Source organism: Parasteatoda tepidariorum, chromosome 2, assembly GCF_982258835.1.
Source record: "Parasteatoda tepidariorum strain Cologne lab strain chromosome 2, Ptep-v5.0, whole genome shotgun sequence".
Classification (NCBI taxonomy): Eukaryota; Metazoa; Arthropoda; class Arachnida; order Araneae; family Theridiidae; genus Parasteatoda; species Parasteatoda tepidariorum.
In genome coordinates this window covers 29,034,352-29,054,806 of record NC_141756.1, presented here as the reverse complement: position 1 = coordinate 29,054,806, position 20,455 = coordinate 29,034,352, and the positions used below count along the sequence as shown (strand labels likewise).

General features: G+C 30.3%; 1 protein-coding gene across 1 annotated transcript; it reads right to left on the bottom strand.

The window, feature by feature from the left end:
- Positions 1 to 5,787: 5,787 nt before the first annotated feature.
- LOC147814892 (uncharacterized) lies at positions 5,788 to 16,957 on the bottom strand. The gene is made up of 6 exons (XM_087155780.1): positions 16,848 to 16,957; positions 14,684 to 14,791; positions 12,427 to 12,534; positions 10,667 to 10,778; positions 10,410 to 10,496; positions 5,788 to 6,529 (listed from the first exon to the last, which is right to left on the bottom strand). Exons 1-5 carry the CDS (start codon positions 16,882 to 16,884, stop codon positions 10,442 to 10,444), a joined length of 420 nt encoding a protein of 139 aa, XP_087011906.1. The 5' UTR covers positions 16,885 to 16,957; the 3' UTR covers positions 5,788 to 6,529; positions 10,410 to 10,441.
- Between the last annotated feature and the right edge of the window lie 3,498 nt (positions 16,958 to 20,455).

Here is a 20,455-nt window from a genome sequence, read left to right as displayed (position 1 = left end):
AGTAATACGAATACGTAGTTAAAATTTTTAAGCATCTTAAAATTTCTCAAATCCTATATAACAGCGCGTGTTTTGCAAAACTATTTTACCAACTATTTAAATGAAATTTTAACATTTTTAAAAACTTTATTCCTTATGGTACCACGTATATTATTTTTCAGTAATAGTTCCTTAATAGCCACGTATATTATTTTTTCATTAGTAACGAATCAATTTTTTTAGTACTTTAGGTTTTCATTTAAATTAAAGTTCTTTTTTAAATTATTGTTAAGTTTTGATTAAAATAAAGCTTGCCTGCTAGCTAAGAATAAAATCTTGTTAAAAAATTAAAAACATTCTGCTATTTTAGAATTATTTGATGGAAAATAGCTATTTACTAAGTATGCTATTTTTTCAAAAAATAGAGATAAATTATCGATTATTTTTCCTGGTGACTTCAACATAGATTATCTAAAATAGTTTTGATGTTTTTACAAGTCACTACAAAGAGTATGAAGATACCGAATAAAAAAAGCTGTCGAATATGTAGCCAAAATTTTTAAGTGTCTTAAAATATTTCAATATTCAGTCTTAATATCTTAATTGGGAAATTAAATTTTTAATTACCTGACCGCGTTTGATCCACAGAACTATCCAACAAATTATTTCATTACATCTTTTACTCTTTCTTTATGCTACCGCGTATATTTTTTCCTTGATAATATACTAAACTATTTTGTTTAAATTTTATTAGTACTTAGAGGTTTTCTTTAAATTAACACTCGTTGTAAGTAATAGCTAAGTATTTCATATCAGAACTATAGCCAGTTAGCTGATAATATTTTTAAAAAATTTCTATGTTAAAATTACTCAGTGTAAAACGTCTGACTGATCATAGTAAATAAGTGCACCCTTTTCTCTAAGATTGAACAAACAAATTATTTATTTATTTACTTTATTGTTTTTCATTCGTTTGGCTTGTAAATAATAAATACATATTAGTGCAACTCAAAAACTGCAGCTGTTTGTTTTGTTTTTTTAAATAAAAAAATTTTGACCGCAATTTTATCTTGACGTTTAAACTTATATATTGCACAGTTAATTTTAAGAAAGTTGCTGTTTTAAAAGAGATGTTGAAAAAATTATTTTGTTAAGATTATTTTTCAACTTTAGAATGATTCCTAAGATATTATTATAGCATGTTTTGTAAATAGGAAAATGTCTTACTTTGTTAAACAGCGAATACTAAAAATTGATATTTGTGAAAAGATTCCGAAGGCATGCCAATTTTAGAATAATCATCTAATTTGAAGAAAAAAAGTGCAATACAAAGTACGCATTTTTGAAACTTATTTTGATAAAAAAAATTTAAAAAATACGAGGCGAGAAGGTTAACATACTTTTTACAGAAACTACGAAAACCAATTTTTCCTTTATTGCGTCATAAGAAGATAAGAATGATATTGCTCCAAGGAACACTCAATAATTTCGTTATTTCCAAAATGAAATCTGTTTGATCGAAACATATTATTCCTCGAAAATTAAAACGAAAAAAAATTAGCTTTTGTATTAATCTAAGCTTATTCCATTTATTTAATGAAAGCGGTAACAAGGTTAAGGATATGCGATGGAAGCTCCGTTTACTATTATACTACAAATGCATTAAATCATATAGCTTGAATAATTTATTTCAAGAAAATATTTAATACTTTTAAACAAATAATGGCGTAAACATGAACTCGATCGAAATACACCTAAAATATATTCCAAAATATATGTAGAATAAACTTTGAAATAGGTGAATTAAAAAATACCTTTTCAAACAACTTCAAGTAGGTCGGATACGCTAACTTGTTTGAAATAGCTGTCCTTGTAACTATTTAATTTCGATTTATAGGGCTAGGGGACATTCCATTTTCAGATTCGACTTTTAAAAATTTTAATCGTAAACTGAATTTTTTTTAAATGTTCTCAAGACTTGCAGTAAAAATAATTACTCCACTGATTTTTTTTGGAAAGTAGGGTACTTTGGGATTATTTTTTAAGCAATTAATCGTACAATATTCAACATACTATTTCAATATGTTATTCTTAAACATAGCATATTTAAATGTTTTTTAATGCCATTTAACATTTGTCAATTCCTTCAGTTATAGAAAAAAAAATATCGTAATTTGTACAAAGCCTTGTGAATATGCGTTAGAATTACTATACAATCTACAGTTTATCTTTAAGGCACTTTTTTGTTTTTGTTTTTCAAACTTTCTTGCCCAGAAGACTCGATTATAACTGAAAAAAGGATTACCCCTAAAATTTTGCATATAGTTATAAATTATGTAAATTTGATTTTAGTATGAAATCCTCGTAATAATGAAATAAATATTTTAACAGTAAATTAAAGGTCAGATAGAGAAATGGGCATGCTCCAAAATCCTTATAAAGCTCTAATGTATATATTTTTTTAAAAATTCGGCTTTAGTTGGCTGCTACTGACAAATATGTATAAACTCTAATGTTGAAGGGTTATGAAATAAGTTCCAAATATACTTAGATAGGTATAAAATATTTCATTGATATATTTGGTGGTGATATATTTGGTTCGCTTAATTTAGGTAATATATGCTTATTGAAATAAAATAAATTAACTATGCATTAGAACGCAAAAGTAATGGAGTAAAAGATATTTATCTAGAAGAACCATAAGATATCATCATACTATCATTAACGACATTGATGCTTGATTAATGTTTGTAATATGTTAACTGATTTAAAATAAATTAACTTACTAAAAAGCAAAAATAATAGAGACTATTCATTTTGGGGAACCGTAAAAAATCACGATATTATTATTGACACTAATGCTTAATTACTACTTATATTATGAATGAAGCAAAACAAGCTATGCGCTAAAAAGCGAATTTAAAGGGGGAAAAATTTAATAGGAAATTTGTTTAGGAAATCCGTAGAAAATCGTCATTTGCGGATGACGTTTACTTATTGTGCACTACTGACGTTAATATGTTCTACTGGTATTATGGTAATTGGTGCAGTTTTGATAACAATTCTGCGACGGGTTTTTCATAATTTCAGAAATTACTTTTTTCAGTAGTAGCAAAGATAGTGTATTAATATTTTAATGAATTAGAATATAAAGAATTTCGCTTCTTTACTGCTTATATATATTTTAGTACAGTAAATTAAAGGTCAGATAGAGAAATGCCCAAACTTCAAAAATCTTATCAAGTTCTAATAAGAATTCTATTTCGGCTTTAGACGGCTGCCACTGATAAATGTATTTTAACAAAACTTAAATGTTGAAGAGTTATGTAATATGTTCCAAATATATTAAAAGGTATAAAATATCATATTAATATATTTGGTGAATATTAAGAAGGCACCAATACTTAATATTACATACTGATACTTTGGAAATAAGCGTTTTACGGTCCTCGAAAGGGATATGCACATTAGAAAAGTACTTGATAGTGCAATAGCATCATGAGAAGTGATACTAAATACATTTTATCTTTGTTCTAATGGGGTTTAATCTTTCTCAAAAAACGGGTTTTGCTTACTTCAGTAACGCAAAGCCACCAAAAAAGGCAACAAATAATACTAAATAAAATTTTTTAATTATTTCAACTATATTAATTGAAAAATTTAGTGGAAGAACCAGGCAAGTTACATTTTCAGATCTAAAAAAAAGTTGCATCCTAACTTTTTTATTACCAATTTGTTAGAAAGAGGGACAAATATTTCTTAGTTATTATTAATTTGCCCCTGAATAGTTTGAAATAAAAATCATGCAAGCATATTGAAAAATGATGTAATCAGTTATGTTAAGATTTGAGCGAAGGCAAAAACAGTTCTGTAACATTAAACTTACCGGTATTTATACAACCACTTTTTTTATTTTCCCTGATTCGTTAATTCCCCTAAAAGTTTCACTTACCTGGCTCTTCCACCAAGTTCTTTAATTGGATCGGTATATGATTTTCAGTTTTGAGCATGACTTCGTTGTGTTTCTCAATACTCATTTATTTTTTACTCTCCTTGTGCGAAGAACGGGTATTCAGCTAGTATGTAGTAAAAAAAATAATAATATGAACGTGAGGTTCGTTTTTGAAGAATGAATTCACGATTGGCTGACGCCATTTGTTATTTTAAGTTGCCCTGTGGCCAGTGGCGATTATTAATTTTTTTAAATTTCAAAATTAATAAAAAAAATTTTTAAATTTCAAAATTTCCATCATGAAGGCCAACGACTTCCTTATTAGTCGTTACGAACGAAGAATCTTAAATAAAACTCGATTTATAGTACCACACAGAAGAATTGAATACATAAATAATAACATCCCTACCACTAAGTTGCTTTTGTCTATTAAGTGTTTATTTACGCAATAGTAGATTATTGTTGCTGTAGTTGTTGTAATTCATTTACGTCGCACTAGAGCTGCACAATGGGCTATTGGCGACGGTCAGGAAACATCCCTGAGGAAGATCCGAAGACATGTCGTCACAATTTTGATCCTCTGCTGAGGGGATGGCGCCCCCGCTTCGGTAGCCCGGCGACCGCAAGCGAAGTCAAGCACTTTACGGTAGGACAGTTTAACGAGGACCAATACCACACACCCTAGGTTCCTACGCAGACTGATCCAAGTGGTCACCCATCCGCATACTGACCGCAGTCAGTGATGCTTGACTTCAGTGATCTGCTGGGAACCGTGTCTTAACGTTCAGTCCACTGCGGACTAATAATAGTAGATTAAAGGAATCCACACAGATTGTATAGAAATTGAATTTCTGCCAAATATGCTGAAAATTTTATACGTTGAAGTTCAAAATAATATTAGCAAACGTTCTCGTTGACACTAAGTCCAAAAATCGATAGTTTCCGAGATACGGATCATTAAACATAAAAGATATAGGCAACGGTCACTGTGCTGAAAGGTGCTTGAACACTTATGCACATTGGACTTAAGGTACTTGCGCACACACGCAAGTGATATCTGGTTTGTAGGATATGCATGGTATAGAGATATCGTTAAGTATCCATTTACGAAGTTAGCGAATCGGCTCTCCCTACAAAATGTAAATAATTTTCAAATAATTAATGACTAGATATGTTTATGCGTAATTGAATACATTTGTATGCATCCAAGTATTCTTTTTGTTTAAGCAATTTGTCCTTAATGGCTATAACATGAGCAAAATCTGATTCGACGTGGCGCACGTGGATTAATGCTAATGTCATGGCGGTATTAGAGAATTGAGAATTACTATTTATGTTTGAGGCATCGTATGTCGGAAAATATATATTTTTGAACTTAGTGTCAATGGGAATCTCTGATTAGAATAATTTGAACAACAACATATTCAATGGGATACCTGCAAGCAACGTAGTGTGGATATCTCGATATCGATTGATTGTTGAAACATAGCATTTATTTACGTTAGCAACTGTGCTTTACATTATATTTTGAATAAACCAAACCCGTCAAGTATCAATTCTAGCAAGTGGTACATTCAATACTAATTTCAATTCTTTCACTATATATTTCTTACTTAACACAAAGACAGGTACAAAGCTATATTGAACATAAACAAACTAATTATGCATTGAAGTTGCCAGGTACACAAAACAAAAATATACCATGTCTACAATAAAATACAAAAACAAATAATAAATATAAGTTAAGAAAAAGGGGTAGACGAGAAAGAATTATATTTCTACGAATTCGATGAGCGATACAGATTTGTATTTAATTAACTTTACATTAATTAACATTCTATTTTCTGTTGACAAGCTTAGTTCAGCTTTAACACGTCATTTTGTTTTTCAACAATCAGCTCTTGCTGACATCATAGTTCACCTGTGTGGGTGTTCGTGATATTCTTTTTCTTCTTGAAAGGCAAGTACCCAATTTTCAGCCAATTCGACAACGTTTTAATTTCCATACGATTTGTATGGGGTTCTTTTTCTTTAGATTGCATATTTTTAATATAAAATAAATAAAAAATATAATAAATAAAAAATGTAATGAATAAAAATTTAATAAATAAAAAATATAATAAATAAAAATATAATAAATTTAATATTTTCTGGTAGATGCTAAAGATAATCAACAGAATTTTCAGACAGAGCCACAAGGATTTTATTCAGAAGTTGTTATCCTCAAGATTTTAAAACAGCCAGAATTATATACAAGTCTGTTTGTGAAACAAACAATAAATCATTGCATAGCAATTAGTAAGGGTCGGCACGAAACAGAAAGCTGTGAAGTGGGATAGCCCCTTGCTGTTCTTTAATGCTGAAAGGTTTTTGAAAGTAATCTTCTTTTACAAATAATTTTCAAACAAATTCTGCATTCAATGTGTTTCACAATTTTCAAAAATTTCCTGAACTTAATCTTCTTTTTCAATTTTTTAAAAATAACTTATAATTCCAATGTCGTGTTTCAAATAGTTCAAAAATTCCATGGATCTTTTATTCCATTTGAGCTGCTTTCTGAAGTAGATAAAATTATAAATCTAATCCCGAAAGAAACACCTATAGGAAAACAAAATATGTTTTATATTACAATAATTCCATGTAAAATATTTATTTACATGGTTTAAGGAAAATTTAAAGTTAAGACTGTTTGGAAAAAACTCAGGCTGTTCTGACCCATAGTTTTTACCCTTGCTTGTTTACATTGAGGGTGTTCCCTAAAGATCTTCCTTATTGTTCACTTCTAAAATCCATATAAAAAATGAAAGCATTAAAGTATGCACAATAGGAATCACAAAAAAAATTGAACGAAATCAGAAATCTGACAAGTCACAGTACTTAAAGATTCGCCTAATAAATAACAAGAATTGGATTGATGTAGAGAGGAGTTGAAAGACGATTGTCAGAAACATCCTCAGGTTTCAACCTCCAATTAAACTTTGTTTGATGTTTATTACACTCACTTTTCTGGATTGTAATTTGTCAGATTTCAATGACAATTTTGTTTTTTTCATCGACTAAATATTAATTTGGGTCCCCCGTAAGTATATTTCCTTCTTTTCATTTGAGAAAAATATTCTAAAAATGTCCATAAAGGGTGATCTTAATGGAGCACCCTGTATAACTACATTACATACAACTGCATTAGCTACAAATTATATCATACATATAAGTTATTAAAAGAACACAGAAATAACGTTCCCTAGTTCAGCGTAAAAGGGTCTAGGTGGTTTTGGATTCGTAGAGAAAGCATCAATGTACATTTTTTTCCGATTTACTAAAAAATACTTGAGTTTTAGATTGAAAAATAGATTGAGATTAATTTAGGCCTATGAAGGACTTACTTAGGACTATTAAGGACTTACAGGAACACAAGTGCAGAAATTATTTAAAGCAAACACTTTTTTGTAACATTTTTGTAATGTAAACACTTTTTTGGGCTGGTGTTGCAGGTGTTGTTCGGTATGCAGCAATAAGGGTACGCAAACAACGTTTATAATTTAGTTTTCTTTAGAGCTGAAATTCGAAGGGGAAAAAAGATACTATGACGTCCTGAGCACACGATAAAATCCATGAAAAATAATATAAATAATATAAATAATTGTAAAAGCTGTGCTCTTTTTAAAACCATACTAGCTTAAAAAATATTGAATAATAAAAATTATTGCGTTCTTTTTAAAACTATAATAGCCAAAACATATTGAAAAATAAAAATTATTTAAATTTAAAAAGGTACCTAATTTATTGCATTTCTGTAGAATTTTTATTTTGAAAAGAACACGTATGAAATATTTACAGACATTTAAGTTCCCGGATGAACTAAAGCATCATCTTATATTCAAACCAATTACCAGGTTTTAACTTAAATAGGTTTATTGAAAGTTCAGATATTTTGCGAACAGGGTAAAAAAAAAATTGAATGGAGAAAAATGGATTTTGAAGCAAAACTTTGAGTAAATAATTTTAATAAAAATACTCGAGTTCGAAGATGATTCCAGTTTAGAAATGCTGTGTGTGTTACTGTTTGTTTTCTGAGAGTTGGTTCCAATATTTTTGCTATAACTTTAGCATTTTCTTTTTTTTTTTTGGTCTTATCTTACAGTTGATGTCAAATTGCTCAGAACGAAACAGGTCACAACATATAATTATTTTTAAAAGAAGATGGAAATTTTTTTTAAGAAAAACACTTTAGACCCACTTAACAGATGCATATATATATTTTTTTCTAATTTTTCTAAGAAATGAATTTTCTTTTTTTATCTTCTTCTTTTCTTTAATTTTTAAATTAGATAAATTATTTTTAGTATAAGTTTTAACCAGCTTATTAGAATTTTGTTTATGTCTATGTGAATTAATTTTTCAGATCACTAAATTTAGATTTTGTGCGATTGTAATTGAACCTAACTTTTTAATTCTATTCTAATTTGATTGTTTTTTAAAATTTCTTTTAAAAGATAAATTATGTCAAAAATTTAATTGTTAAAGTTTTTCTTTGTGTTACTAATGCTGCCATCTAACAACGGAATAAGGATTCACATAAGCGGTATAACTACTTTAATATGATGAACTTAAATTAAAAACTCCGTAAGTGAATGAATGGAGTATAATTGGGTCCTCTCTGTAAAACAGGTTGTGCCGTGTGTGTGGCTGAAATCGTATTCTTGGCCATAGATGGCGCCACAGGAAAAAGCAGGAAATTCTGCCTTTGAATTGAAAATTCGCTTGATTTCCCAGGCAGGCTCGCTGGTATTGGTATGTGGCATAAGTAACAGCAACAACATAACTGTTGTGGGGAACGGTACGGAGATATGACGAAGAAACACCGCAGAAAACCTGACTATCTCCCAAGTACTCGCATATATATCGTTGAGCACTCGAAAGTTCTGCTGACCTTCGATAATGTCTAGAAAGATGTTAGAAACCTTAAGAACTGTCTTTCTACTTGGAAAAAATCTTAAAATAGTTCCCAAATAATGCGTATAAAATTCAGATTTTATGAGATGACAAAAGTACAAAAACAATTTAGTGAACTTCAGAGGTGTCAAGGAAGTTAAAAAACTTGAAAATCTCCGGCAGCGGGTTAGAAACTTTTCGGCACTGCTTCAGGAGCGTCGAAACTGTCTGACCACTTATAAGGGCCACCACAAACAAGTACAGAAGTAATATACATAAAATTCAGCTTTTATAAAATGGCGTTAGTGCAATCTCATTTCATTACCTTTTGAGGTTGTCTGGCAGGTGGGGTTTCGCTTGCTAACTGGTTGCTTCAAAAACACCTTAAAATAGTTGCTCAAATCACTTATATAAAATAGAGCTTTCATAAAATGGCGTAGTAAGGTCCGATTTTCCTAACCATTTGAGGCTGTCCGTCTACTGCAAAAACATCTTAAAATAGTTATTCAAATAGCATATTAAAAATTCAGTTTTTGTAAAGTATCGTAAATAGGGCCCCATTTTGTGGACATTTGTAATCTGTTACCGGTAATGCCAATACAATATCAACAGTAGTCTACCGCTCTTTTACTCGCCCTAGTGAACTTGCGTAGAACAGGTTTTAGCCTTCATAATATGACGTAGATCTGGTGTACACGGGATCATGTTCCGTGAAGTTTTCTAGAAAGCTGTTGCCAATTTTTTCCACTATACAATTCGAATGGATCGTTCTTATTTCGGATGGAATCTGAAAGGAACTGCACTGAAGTGAACATATAAAAAATTTAATAATCAAAGATTTTGAAAATATAATTTATTTGAAAATATTTAGCGTAGAAGAATGAATCATCATGCCAATAGTTTCTTCAAAATTTGGTTTTATGTCAGGTAGTTCACTTCGGAGATATGAGTGTCATATTGCACAATTTTGAACTTGTTTTTGGAATATGGATAAGCTGAGACTGAATAAAATAAAATAAATTATGGTTGAGGTGAAAATGAAGAAAAAATTAAAATGGTTATAGAGAAACTATATTTTTTTATTGTTTAGTTTAATTATTTTACTTTAAGGGGAAGTTATGTTTTTTATTTTTTTATATTTCCATTTTTTTATTTTTTTTTAGTTTTTATAAATGCATGTCTCTTTCGTAATTTATTTATATAATAAAAGAATTTGTTTAATTATTTTTTAGATTCTATTTTACTTATATTTCATGAAAATAATTAAATTATTAAATAATTAATGGATTATTAATTAGATATTGATATAATTTGCTTCTAAACTCATTACTAATTTAGATACTGTCTTAAATCTAAGAATCCTTGAGACGCTTCTGCGGAACCCTGGGATTCCGCTGAATACGTTGTGGGAAAAGCTGTTCCAGAAAGTTGAACATTGGACAAAATTCCGATTTTAAGATTCCAATCTCTCAAACACGAAATTGAGTTTAAGAAAATTTTTTAAAATTAACAAACACTTATTTACAAAAATATATATATATATTACCTTCCACAACTCTAGTGCCAAACTTCCTGAAATCAGACGTTTTCATTCACCCTCGTTTCAGCTTCATCCCGTTTTTTATCACGGCATCTAAATAGTTAAAAAAAAATGTTTCCTGCAATTTTTCTTCAAGATAAATAATGCGCTCAAAATTACAATTTAAGAAATGTTATGCTTTTTGTTAAAAAAGTCCCTTAAAAGTATTTATGGAACAGAGTTTGGTATTTATATATATAAAAATTTCATTTAAATGAAAATACCTTTTGCAAAAAAGCTTGATAAGGAATCTATAATTAATTAGACCAAGGACGAAACCAACTGGAGAGAAATACATTACTGATTCTAATGCTGATAGTCCATCACATGGAAGTTCTGAAAAGAAAGAAAATCTGATTGGAGAAAGAGTGCCGCAATGTTATGTGAAAAAGTATTTGGCAACAATCGTTTCGTGAACAATCACAATTTTATTTCTATTACTACTAGTCTTAGGATAATTACAATTCCATTATTTTTATATTAATTAATTAAATAAAGCACTATTACAATAGTACAAAGCAAAACATTTCTGTAAAATTACCGAAAGAAAATAATATCTGTTCAGTCATGAAAGTTTATATTCAAATACCGAGTTTTACAACCGGCGTTGAACAGCGGACCCAAATCTTAGTTCACGTTTATCAATGTTACCTTGTAGTTTTGAACCCATCCCAGAAGACAAGGAACCTTCTGGATCAAGCAAAGAGACAAATTAGCATTCGTGGGGGACTTTTTGATGGGATTATTCCGCATTTGCGTTACACGGAGAGGAAGATCATGAAAACCTCCAAAGGGCCGGACGACAAGAGGATTCAAACCCATGATCGCTTAGCACTGAGAATATTTTACTTCAGTACTGTGGTTGACGCGAGAATTCGTATCAATCAGTCACCGATGGAATTCGAACCTGGATCACCTGATTGGGAGGCAAACGCTCTATCTCATATAACCGCGGCTCATATAACAGGGTTTTTAATTAACAAAGTTACAGAAAATACTAATATAAAATATTTCAAACCATGATTCTTAAATCTTTGACCTGAAACGTCATTTTGTTGCACTTAGTTTTTAATTGAGTAGTTTTCTGTGTGGTGACCGGGTGTGAAGGAAAAGTCCTAATGAAGCTCATGCATGTTGTAAAAGGTGACTAAAATTAGTACCCAGCGTCCGGGGGTATAGCCGGCACCCAGTCCCTGGGGATCATATAAGGGGACTGGTCCTTCAGGTTGGGGGTTGGACGTGGGACCAATTACTCCACCCTGTAAAAGACCCCAGTTCAGAAATCTCAACAATGTGCGTATACAGGCTCCGTTTTACCCATACGACTCGGCAAGGAAAGGGACTGGAAATTTAATACATGGAACCTCCGTATCCTCTATAGGGGTGGCTCACTCAAGGACTTGAAATTGGACGGTAGTTGCCATGGATAGGAGGCGTTGGCGTTTGTCTGCTACTGAGGCTGCCAGGGCCTGCAAGGGGCTGTTGCGCTGACAAAGAAGTAGAAGTTTTCTTTAGTTATTAATCGTTGAAAAGAGTACAGGCGTCTCAAGATAACGCTATGTCAACACTCTCTACACTTTTCTCCACAGTTCTAGTATTCTCAAAAACTTGTTTTTTTACTCTTTTAACCGTAACGTATTGTCGAGGTGAAAACGCATAATTTTTAGTAATCATGGTAATGGAGGGGGAAAAATGTGTAGAGTGGGAAAATCGTGAAACCCTGAAACTCCTATTTTATGTATATAGCGTATAAGATTCAATACTAATTTAAAAATTAGTATACCTGTCTTTTTTATTATAAGAGCTAAAAATATTCTGAGAAAAACACGATTTTTAAGACACTTAATGTTTTTCTCAAAATTATCTCATTGATTTTAATAATTATTATAATTATTATTATTTTGGCCTAGTTCAAACACAAAATTATTATAAAATTGAATAGTAATTAATAAGCACTTTATTGACAAAATGTGTTTTTACTTACTTTCGCAATTAAATTTACGAGGATTGAACGTGTATCCAGAAATACAAGTGCAAAACTTCAGAGAATTTATCATCGTGCAACTATCTGAATTAGGTCCACAATCACATTCTGTCAAAAATTTTAAGTAAAAAAACATGCACATTAAATAAATAGTTAAATGAATAAAGGAAATGACAAAAATGCAACAGCAGCAGTATCTTTCGCGCATGATAAAAGAAAAAAACTATAAATTTCTTCACCCTTAGTTACAGGCAAAAAACGATAAGAAAATTTTTTAAACTTCAGATAAAAAAAATTTTTGGATATTTTTTTCCTTTTTCGGTATTTTTATTTGTTTTTGAATGAAATATTCTCCTTAACACAAACGTCTTTTCGAGTGTACTTATCATGGACACAAAGCGCAATTATTTTCGAAATTAAATGTAATCAAAATTTAGATATTACGTCTATGTATACATAGCTCTAAAATAATTTTTTCTCCAATTTAAAACAAATTGTATTAAAAAATATTACAATTTTTGCGTCTGCTCTTACAAAAAAGGAGTTCTTACGTCATTGGCCATACTGCCATTTTGTTTAAAAACAATTTACTTGATTGACTTATTTTGTTTATTTAAAAGCATGTAGATTAATGCAAAAATAAACTTAAGGGTGAGGCTGATAGCATTGACATAGTATTTACTTATCATTATTTTATAACATTATTTTGAATAATATTACGTTACTTTGAATAATACATAGCCTAATTCGGATACATCTTAGGAAATATTTAAGACCGGATTAGATCAGTCGGAAAACTACGTTAATGTTTCATAAATGCTTAATTTGACCTATTCTAATTTATGTATATTTTTTATATTATCCCTTCAAAAAACTGCTTTGATACTGCTTTGCTAGCCACAATGGCATTAGTGTTGATAAAAGTGTTCATATAAATAAGTATTCAATTCATTTTTAAGGATAAAAAGCCAGAAAAAAATTAAAATGAAACAATTTTTGTTAAACAAAATACAGTTTTGAGTAAATAATCATATGTAAAACAAAGAAAAGTGTTCAAAATGAAAATTATTGTGTCAAAAGTGCTTTTTTAACATTTGATTAATAGAAAAAATATTATTTTCCAATTATGTCAAAATCTGTCCAAACAGTTTGACGTATTAATATATTCAATTACAAATTGAAATCAGAGGTAATAATATATTTTCAAAGAACAGATTTTACGAACAGCTACGAAATATTACAAAGAATCAAAAGGTTACGAGAAAAATAGTGTTATTCCACAAATAATTAATATTTTGAATTAAACAAAAACTTGATTGTGTTAAAGCAGTAATTTTTCCTTAACACGATCAACACAATATTAAATGAATTAAAAGAAATATGCGGAATAAAGTTATAAACTAGTTAAATACTTAAAAATATGTATTTAACTCAATAAATACCATGATAACTTATATGTTAGTAAGTAAATGAGATTATCATCAATGAAAGCTCATTATTGTAATTCCCAAAGTAGCCTCACAGCTATGTTGTTACACAGTTGAATTGGCGTCATTGTTGGAGCGATGGATTGCCACCGTAATAAAATTCAAATCAAAAAATATTATAAGAATATTAAATAAGCACATATTAACCCTTTTAAAAAGCAATTTTAACCACATAATCTATTTAATTGAAAAAAACAAACTAATGATTTAAATTTTTCCCATATAAGCATTGGTTTTTAATTTACTGTTTAGGAATTAAGTATGTTTTCATACAAATAAAAGTGTAACATCCCTAGCAGAAAATTAACTTGGGCCCTCATTAAACCAAAATTCACGAATCTTGGCTCATTAAATGTTCAGAAGGCCAATATTTTCTGTTAAAGGCCCTATATAATCCGTGAATTGTCCGATTTACCCAATATTTTACAACCACCTTATAACCAATATCGGCCTTATATAGAATTATAAAATTCATCTTATATTTTATGATATAATCGTTATTCAGCCACTATAGACTATATATAGGCCGATATTGGCCCTATATAGGATCGATATTAAACAATCCATACATTCCAATATTGGTTCTTCGGTGCATGTGTATATAGGACCCATATTGTAAGCCCAACCGGGGCCAATTGTTCCTATGGATGTGCATATAAAGTGTTGATGATTCACCAAAATTTTTTAGAGGCACGTAACTTGCACCTTTAAAATTACAGAACACCAGACTAACAGTATATTAAAAATCATAAAATTGTGTTCTTACTTACTTTCGCATTGATCTGTGCCAGGGTTGTACATGTAATCAAAATTACAAGTGCAGAGTTTGAAAGAACCCATCATCTCGCAGCTTTTTGAATTATTTCCACAATCACACTCTGTTGAAAATTCAACATATCATAAAATAACATAAAAAATAACTAATGAAAGGTTCATGAACTTGAACTCATGTTCAGCAAATTCATCGACTCATAAAATTTTATTCGTTAAATGGGGGTTATTCGAAATATAAGACTTGTTCCTGCAATTTTCTTATAGAATAGTCCTAATATAACAATAATTTGAAATGGTATTCATTTTATCCAATAGTAAAAATGTTAGTAAATTTTTAGCATTTAACCTCCTAAAAATTGGCTTTTTTTAATCTTTTGTCCGTCTATTGTATTAATTATTCTAATAAGCAACTTTCTGTTTATTATTTTTGAAAAAGAAACTGATACGAAAAGCAAATATTAGTGACCGATGCACGCGTTTAAATTTTCAGAAAAATATACTGCTTTAATTTTTTTAAGTTGCTAATAGAGAGATGAGCGAATTTTGAGAAGGCCATTAAAGAAAAAGAAGATTTTGGGTGTATACCTTTTATAGAATCCTTTAAAAAACTGCTTTGATACACACTAGCTATATAGCATTAGTGAGGATAATTTATATAATTAAGTATTTAATCCTTTTTCACAAATAAAAAGCAAGAAAAATGAAGCAATTTTTATTAAGAAATACAATTTTGAGTAAATTATCTTATGTAAAACAAAAAGGTGTGCGAAATGAAAGTTTACTACATCAGAAGTGTTTTTTAATATTTCTTTTCTAGAAAAAATATTATTTTGTAATTAACTCAAAATTTGTCCAATCTGTTTGACAAATTCAATGACAAATGAGCGGAAGATTTATTAAAATATTTTAGAATAGCTACGAAAAATATTTTTTTTTCATAAGTAATTAATATTTTGAATTTAAAATAAAATTTAGCTGCATCAAAGCATTACTTTTTCTTTCACTTTCAACACAAAATTAAACGAATTAAAAGAAATATGTGGAAAAGTTATAAACCAGTTAAATACTTTGAAAAAGAAAACATGTATTTACTTAATAAATACTTTGATAACCTATGTGTTAGTAAATAAATGAGAATATTATCAATGAAAGCTGAAAATTGGAAATCTCAAATTAGCCACGCAGGTATGGGTTACATAGTTGGAGTTGGTGTCATTGTTGAAAAGATGGATAGTCTTCTTTATGACATTATTTGTTAATTAAAAAAAGGCAAATCAAAAATTATTATAAGAATATTAAACAAGCATATAAAACGTTTTAAAAAACAATTCCAATCACTCAATCTATATAATTGAGAGACAAACTATTGATTCACTTTTCTACCATATAAACATTGAATCTTAATTTGCAGTTTAGGAATTAAGTGTGTTTTCATGATCATTAAAGTGTAACATCTTTAGCTGCAAAATAACTATTGCCCTCATCGAACCAATATTAACTAATTTAGGTTCAATAAGGGTTCAAAGGGCAGTAATTTACTGGTATTGGCCATACAAAGAATTATCAGATTTACCCGATATTTCATAATATGTTCGTTATTCAGCCACTATAGACTATATATTAGTCTTATATAGGCCGATATTGGCCCTATATAGGACCAATATTAAAATCTCTAGACATCTCAATATTAGTCCCTTGGTGCATGTTCATGTAGGACCCATAATGTGCCCATTTTGAGCCCAATAGGGGCCAAGGTAAAATTGTTGCTAAGGATGCACATGTAAAGTGTTGCCGATGCAACAAAATTTTCGGAGGTACTTAAAAACTAACACCTTTAAAATAACAGAACACCTATTATTTTAAAGGTGTTATTTTGCAAGTTTTATATGTGCTAATTTACGCCTGAAAAAAAAAACAGAAAAATTTCCCCTGTTTTTAGCAACCTCATGTTCTAATGATCCTCCTCTCTTGTACGCGTGTTTTCTTTTTTTTAAAATTTTTTTTAATGTAAATCTGAAATTTTCCGAAAAAACATTGCTTTTTTTAAGAGTATGACTATATTAAAAGTATTGAAATTTTCAGAATTTCAAACAAATGATTTCCTTAAAAGTAAGAACTAATAAAAAATTACTTTATCCTTAACATTGTGTTCATACTTACTTTCGCTTACGCATTCATTCCTGTCAGCGTTGTACATATATCCAGGATAACAAAAGCATAATTTATCAATAAATATCAGCTGGCAGCTTTTTGAATTATTTCCACAATCACATTCTGTCGAAAATTCAATGTATTATAAAAGAAAATAAAAAGTCGATAGAATATAAGAAATAAAGGAAATGTTGATGAAGTTGGACCCCGATTTAATGAATTCATCGAGAAAGAAGGTTTTATTTGAAATTTAAGGGTTGTTTTCGCAATTTTCTAGTAGAATAGCCCCAATATGCAACTACCCAAAACTGCCAATAACTAGAAATTGTATTCTTTTGATTCAGCAACAAAAATATCAGTAAACTTTTAACCTCCAAAAAATAGGCTTTTCTTAATTTTCAATGACGTTCCGTTCAATGACGTATTAATTACACAAGCCTGCGAAATTGAACTTTTTGAAAAATACAAGAGAAGTTATTGTTGATTTATATGTTATTTGATGTACGGGTTTCGAAAATGACCTTCATTTTTCCCAATCACATCAGGATTTTTTATAAAATCGATATTAATGTTATTACTAAAATCCTATTTGGAAAGGAATTCTCACAAACAATTTTACATGTACTTTCCGATAACTTTTTTCTTCATTCATTTTGATCTATGTAAAATTTAATCTTGTGAAATAAAATTGATTTTTGAGCTATCAGCTAATTTTTTATAGGTTAAAATGAATAAAAAAACTGTTACCAGACCGCAGAAGTCACCTCTGGTCGAGAGAAAGACAATAAGTTCCTTATGTTCAAACTTTTTACATCAGTTTCTAGAAGAAAATCACCAACATACTATTTTAATTTGTTTTTATTGAGATAACTTACGTGAAATTGACGATTAACCAAGAATAATAAATATTGTGTATGTGTATATGAAAGTTTGAAACAAAAAACAAAAGAAACAAAACAAAAGAGAAAAGTTTCTATTTAAGTATATACTCGTTTTCCTCTGAAACTCATTTTTGATGATCTTCTTTTATGCTTAATCTCAGCTTTATCCCGAGCTTTCATCCAACAGTAGTCAACGAACATGTTCGTGTCCCATCTTCCTTGATATTTACGCTTCATATCTCTGATATCTTGATGGAACCTTTCCTCTTGTTCTTCGTTGATTGCTCCTAAATTTTCAGGGGAAAAGTCCACATGTGAGTGAAGGAAATGTATTCTTACATTCATGGAGCAACCCAACGTTTTAAATTTGTCCAGCATTTTCATTACAATTTCCTTATAATCAGGATCCTTGTAATTACCCAGAAATTTACTGATGACATCTTTGAGAGCAACCCAAGCTCCTTTTTCCGTTTCTGTCATGTTAGTCTTAAACTCTTTATCCTTCATGAGTTTGCAGATATCTGGACCAACAAATATTCCTTCTTTCAACTTAGCTTGGGATAAACCGGGAAACTTTTTGCCCAGGTATTTGAAACAATTGTCATCTTTTGGAACAGCCTTGACAAACTGCTTCATTAGACCTAATTTTATATGTAGCGCAGGTAAAAAACTTTTTTCGGATCAACTAAGCTGTTTCGATTAACATTCATGGTGATTTTGTCTTTTCAGCCATTCTTTTTTGACCCCATGTTGAGTCTTGTCACGGCTGTACCACTCACAAATGAAACATGGGTACTTTATAAATCCCCTTGTTGACCAAAAAGCGTGGAGATAACTTTCAAGTCACCACAAATGGTCCAACTGTGGTCGATATATATTATTTTGTTCAGGACGAGAGCCAGGTTTTCGTAGCATTCTTTTAAATATACTGGGTGTCCAACTGGTACTGATGCATACTGGCTCCTATGATGAAGAAGAACAGCTTTGAGACTTCCTTTAGATGAATCTATAAACAGCCTCCACTCATCTTTATTGTAGATGATATTAAATTTGCTCATCAATCCAGGAACATCAGAACAATAGACCAAGTTCTCCTCTTCATCAAAGCACTTAGCAAATTCCTTTTCACGATTCCTGTACCAATAAAAAGATGCTCCTTTGGTCAATAAGTTTTTTTCTTTCAGTCGGGAGCCTAACAAATCAGCTGCCTCTTACGAAAGTCCAAGATCTCTGGTCAGATAATTAAGCTCAACTTGAGAGGAGGGCTGAGGTAAACCGGCTAGAGATGGTTTTCGTTCCATATCGGAGCCTTGAACTTCTGGATGTTCCGAGTCTGAAGACTCTGAAGATATGATTGGATTCAGAATTCAGTTGGAGGCAAAGGCACAGGCACATCAGTTCCATGAGGAACGGACGTATGGCCGATGGAATGCTGGATGGAATGATGGATGGAGGATAAGATATTAGTCTTTGATTTTTCTGGTTATATGCACGAACATGGCGGGAACAAAAATAACAATCATCAAAGTGGTTTTGGGGCTCTCTCTCCACTTCATAGGAATTCCAAATCGTAAAGCAGTCTTCTTTCCTTGATGTTATAAGCGTAGATCATTGAGACACAGCACACAAACTTTATGAGGTGCCCAATATTTGTCCTGGTCTCCGAGCTTCATGCCAAAATATGCGAGATAAAAATGTCTTACATGGTTTGTAATGCCTCTCATGCAATTTTTAACAACACTATATTTGCCGTATGTATAACAAAAGTCATCTGGGAAATTTTCGCAATGTCTTGAACTCAAAGCCATGTTTTACGAAACGCACAGAAAAAAGAAAACTTTAAAACGACTCCCTATTACGTTTGCTATTGTTTTTGAAAGGTCAGCGCACCTAGATAAGGATTCTCGCGAAGCTGTTGGTGGAGAGAGGTTGTTACAGAGAGAGGGACGGTGACAGGAAGTAGTGATAGAAGGGTACTTTTGTAGATTTGACCAAAGTAGAATGCTGGCCAGTCAAGAAGGGAAGAAATTCAAACACGAAATTTTTTTTATGGTAAATGTTCATAAAAATTCCAGTAAAATTGAATTTTTCTAAAAAATGTGACGCGATTGACATTTTTTATTATTATTTTCCATTTCAGCAACAAAAAATACATTAAGTTCAGCTATCAGACCCCTTGTATTTTTTTCATCGCAGGCCTGTGAATTATTTTAATAAGGAACTTTCTATTTATTGTTTTTGTGTGTGAATTATACGAAATACAAATATTAATAACTGAAGCACGTGTGTATAGTTTACAGAAAAAATACTATTTTAAGTTTTTTTTTAAATTGCTAATAGAGAAATGTGCAGAGTATAGATAAATAAAAAAAGAATTTCTTTGTGTACCTTTTTAAGATGATCATAAACCATTAAAATGTCTCAAAAAAATTAGCTTCTAGTTTAAAAAAGAAATCTTTTTCAATTAATGAAATAGTTCATCAATTCGGATCCTTATAATTCATTAAATAGAGCATTTTATTATAATTTAATCAGAGAAAAATAGAAATTTGTGAAATAGTGGAATTCGCCAAATCGAGGTTCTGTTTCATCGGGGTCTGACTGCATTTTAACTAAAAACAAGCTTTTGTGCATGGTTGAAGAAACTTTTAACTCATAGGATTATCTAGGGAAGGAGGAAAATTAGTATAAATGAACCATGCGTGTAATATTTACGGGCAGAAACAAAAATATTTA

Excerpts from the sequence above, each read along its gene's own strand:
- LOC147814892 (XM_087155780.1), bottom strand. The coding sequence starts at position 16,884 with ATGTACAACGCTGACAGGAATGAATGCGTAAGCGAAA. Across the intron at positions 10,779-12,426 it reads TCGTAAATTTAATTGCGAAA|AACTTCCATGTGATGGACTA; the intron begins GTAAGTAAAAAC and ends CTTTCTTTTCAG. Across the intron at positions 10,497-10,666 it reads ATCAAGCTTTTTTGCAAAAG|ATGCCGTGATAAAAAACGGG; the intron begins GTATTTTCATTT and ends TTAACTATTTAG.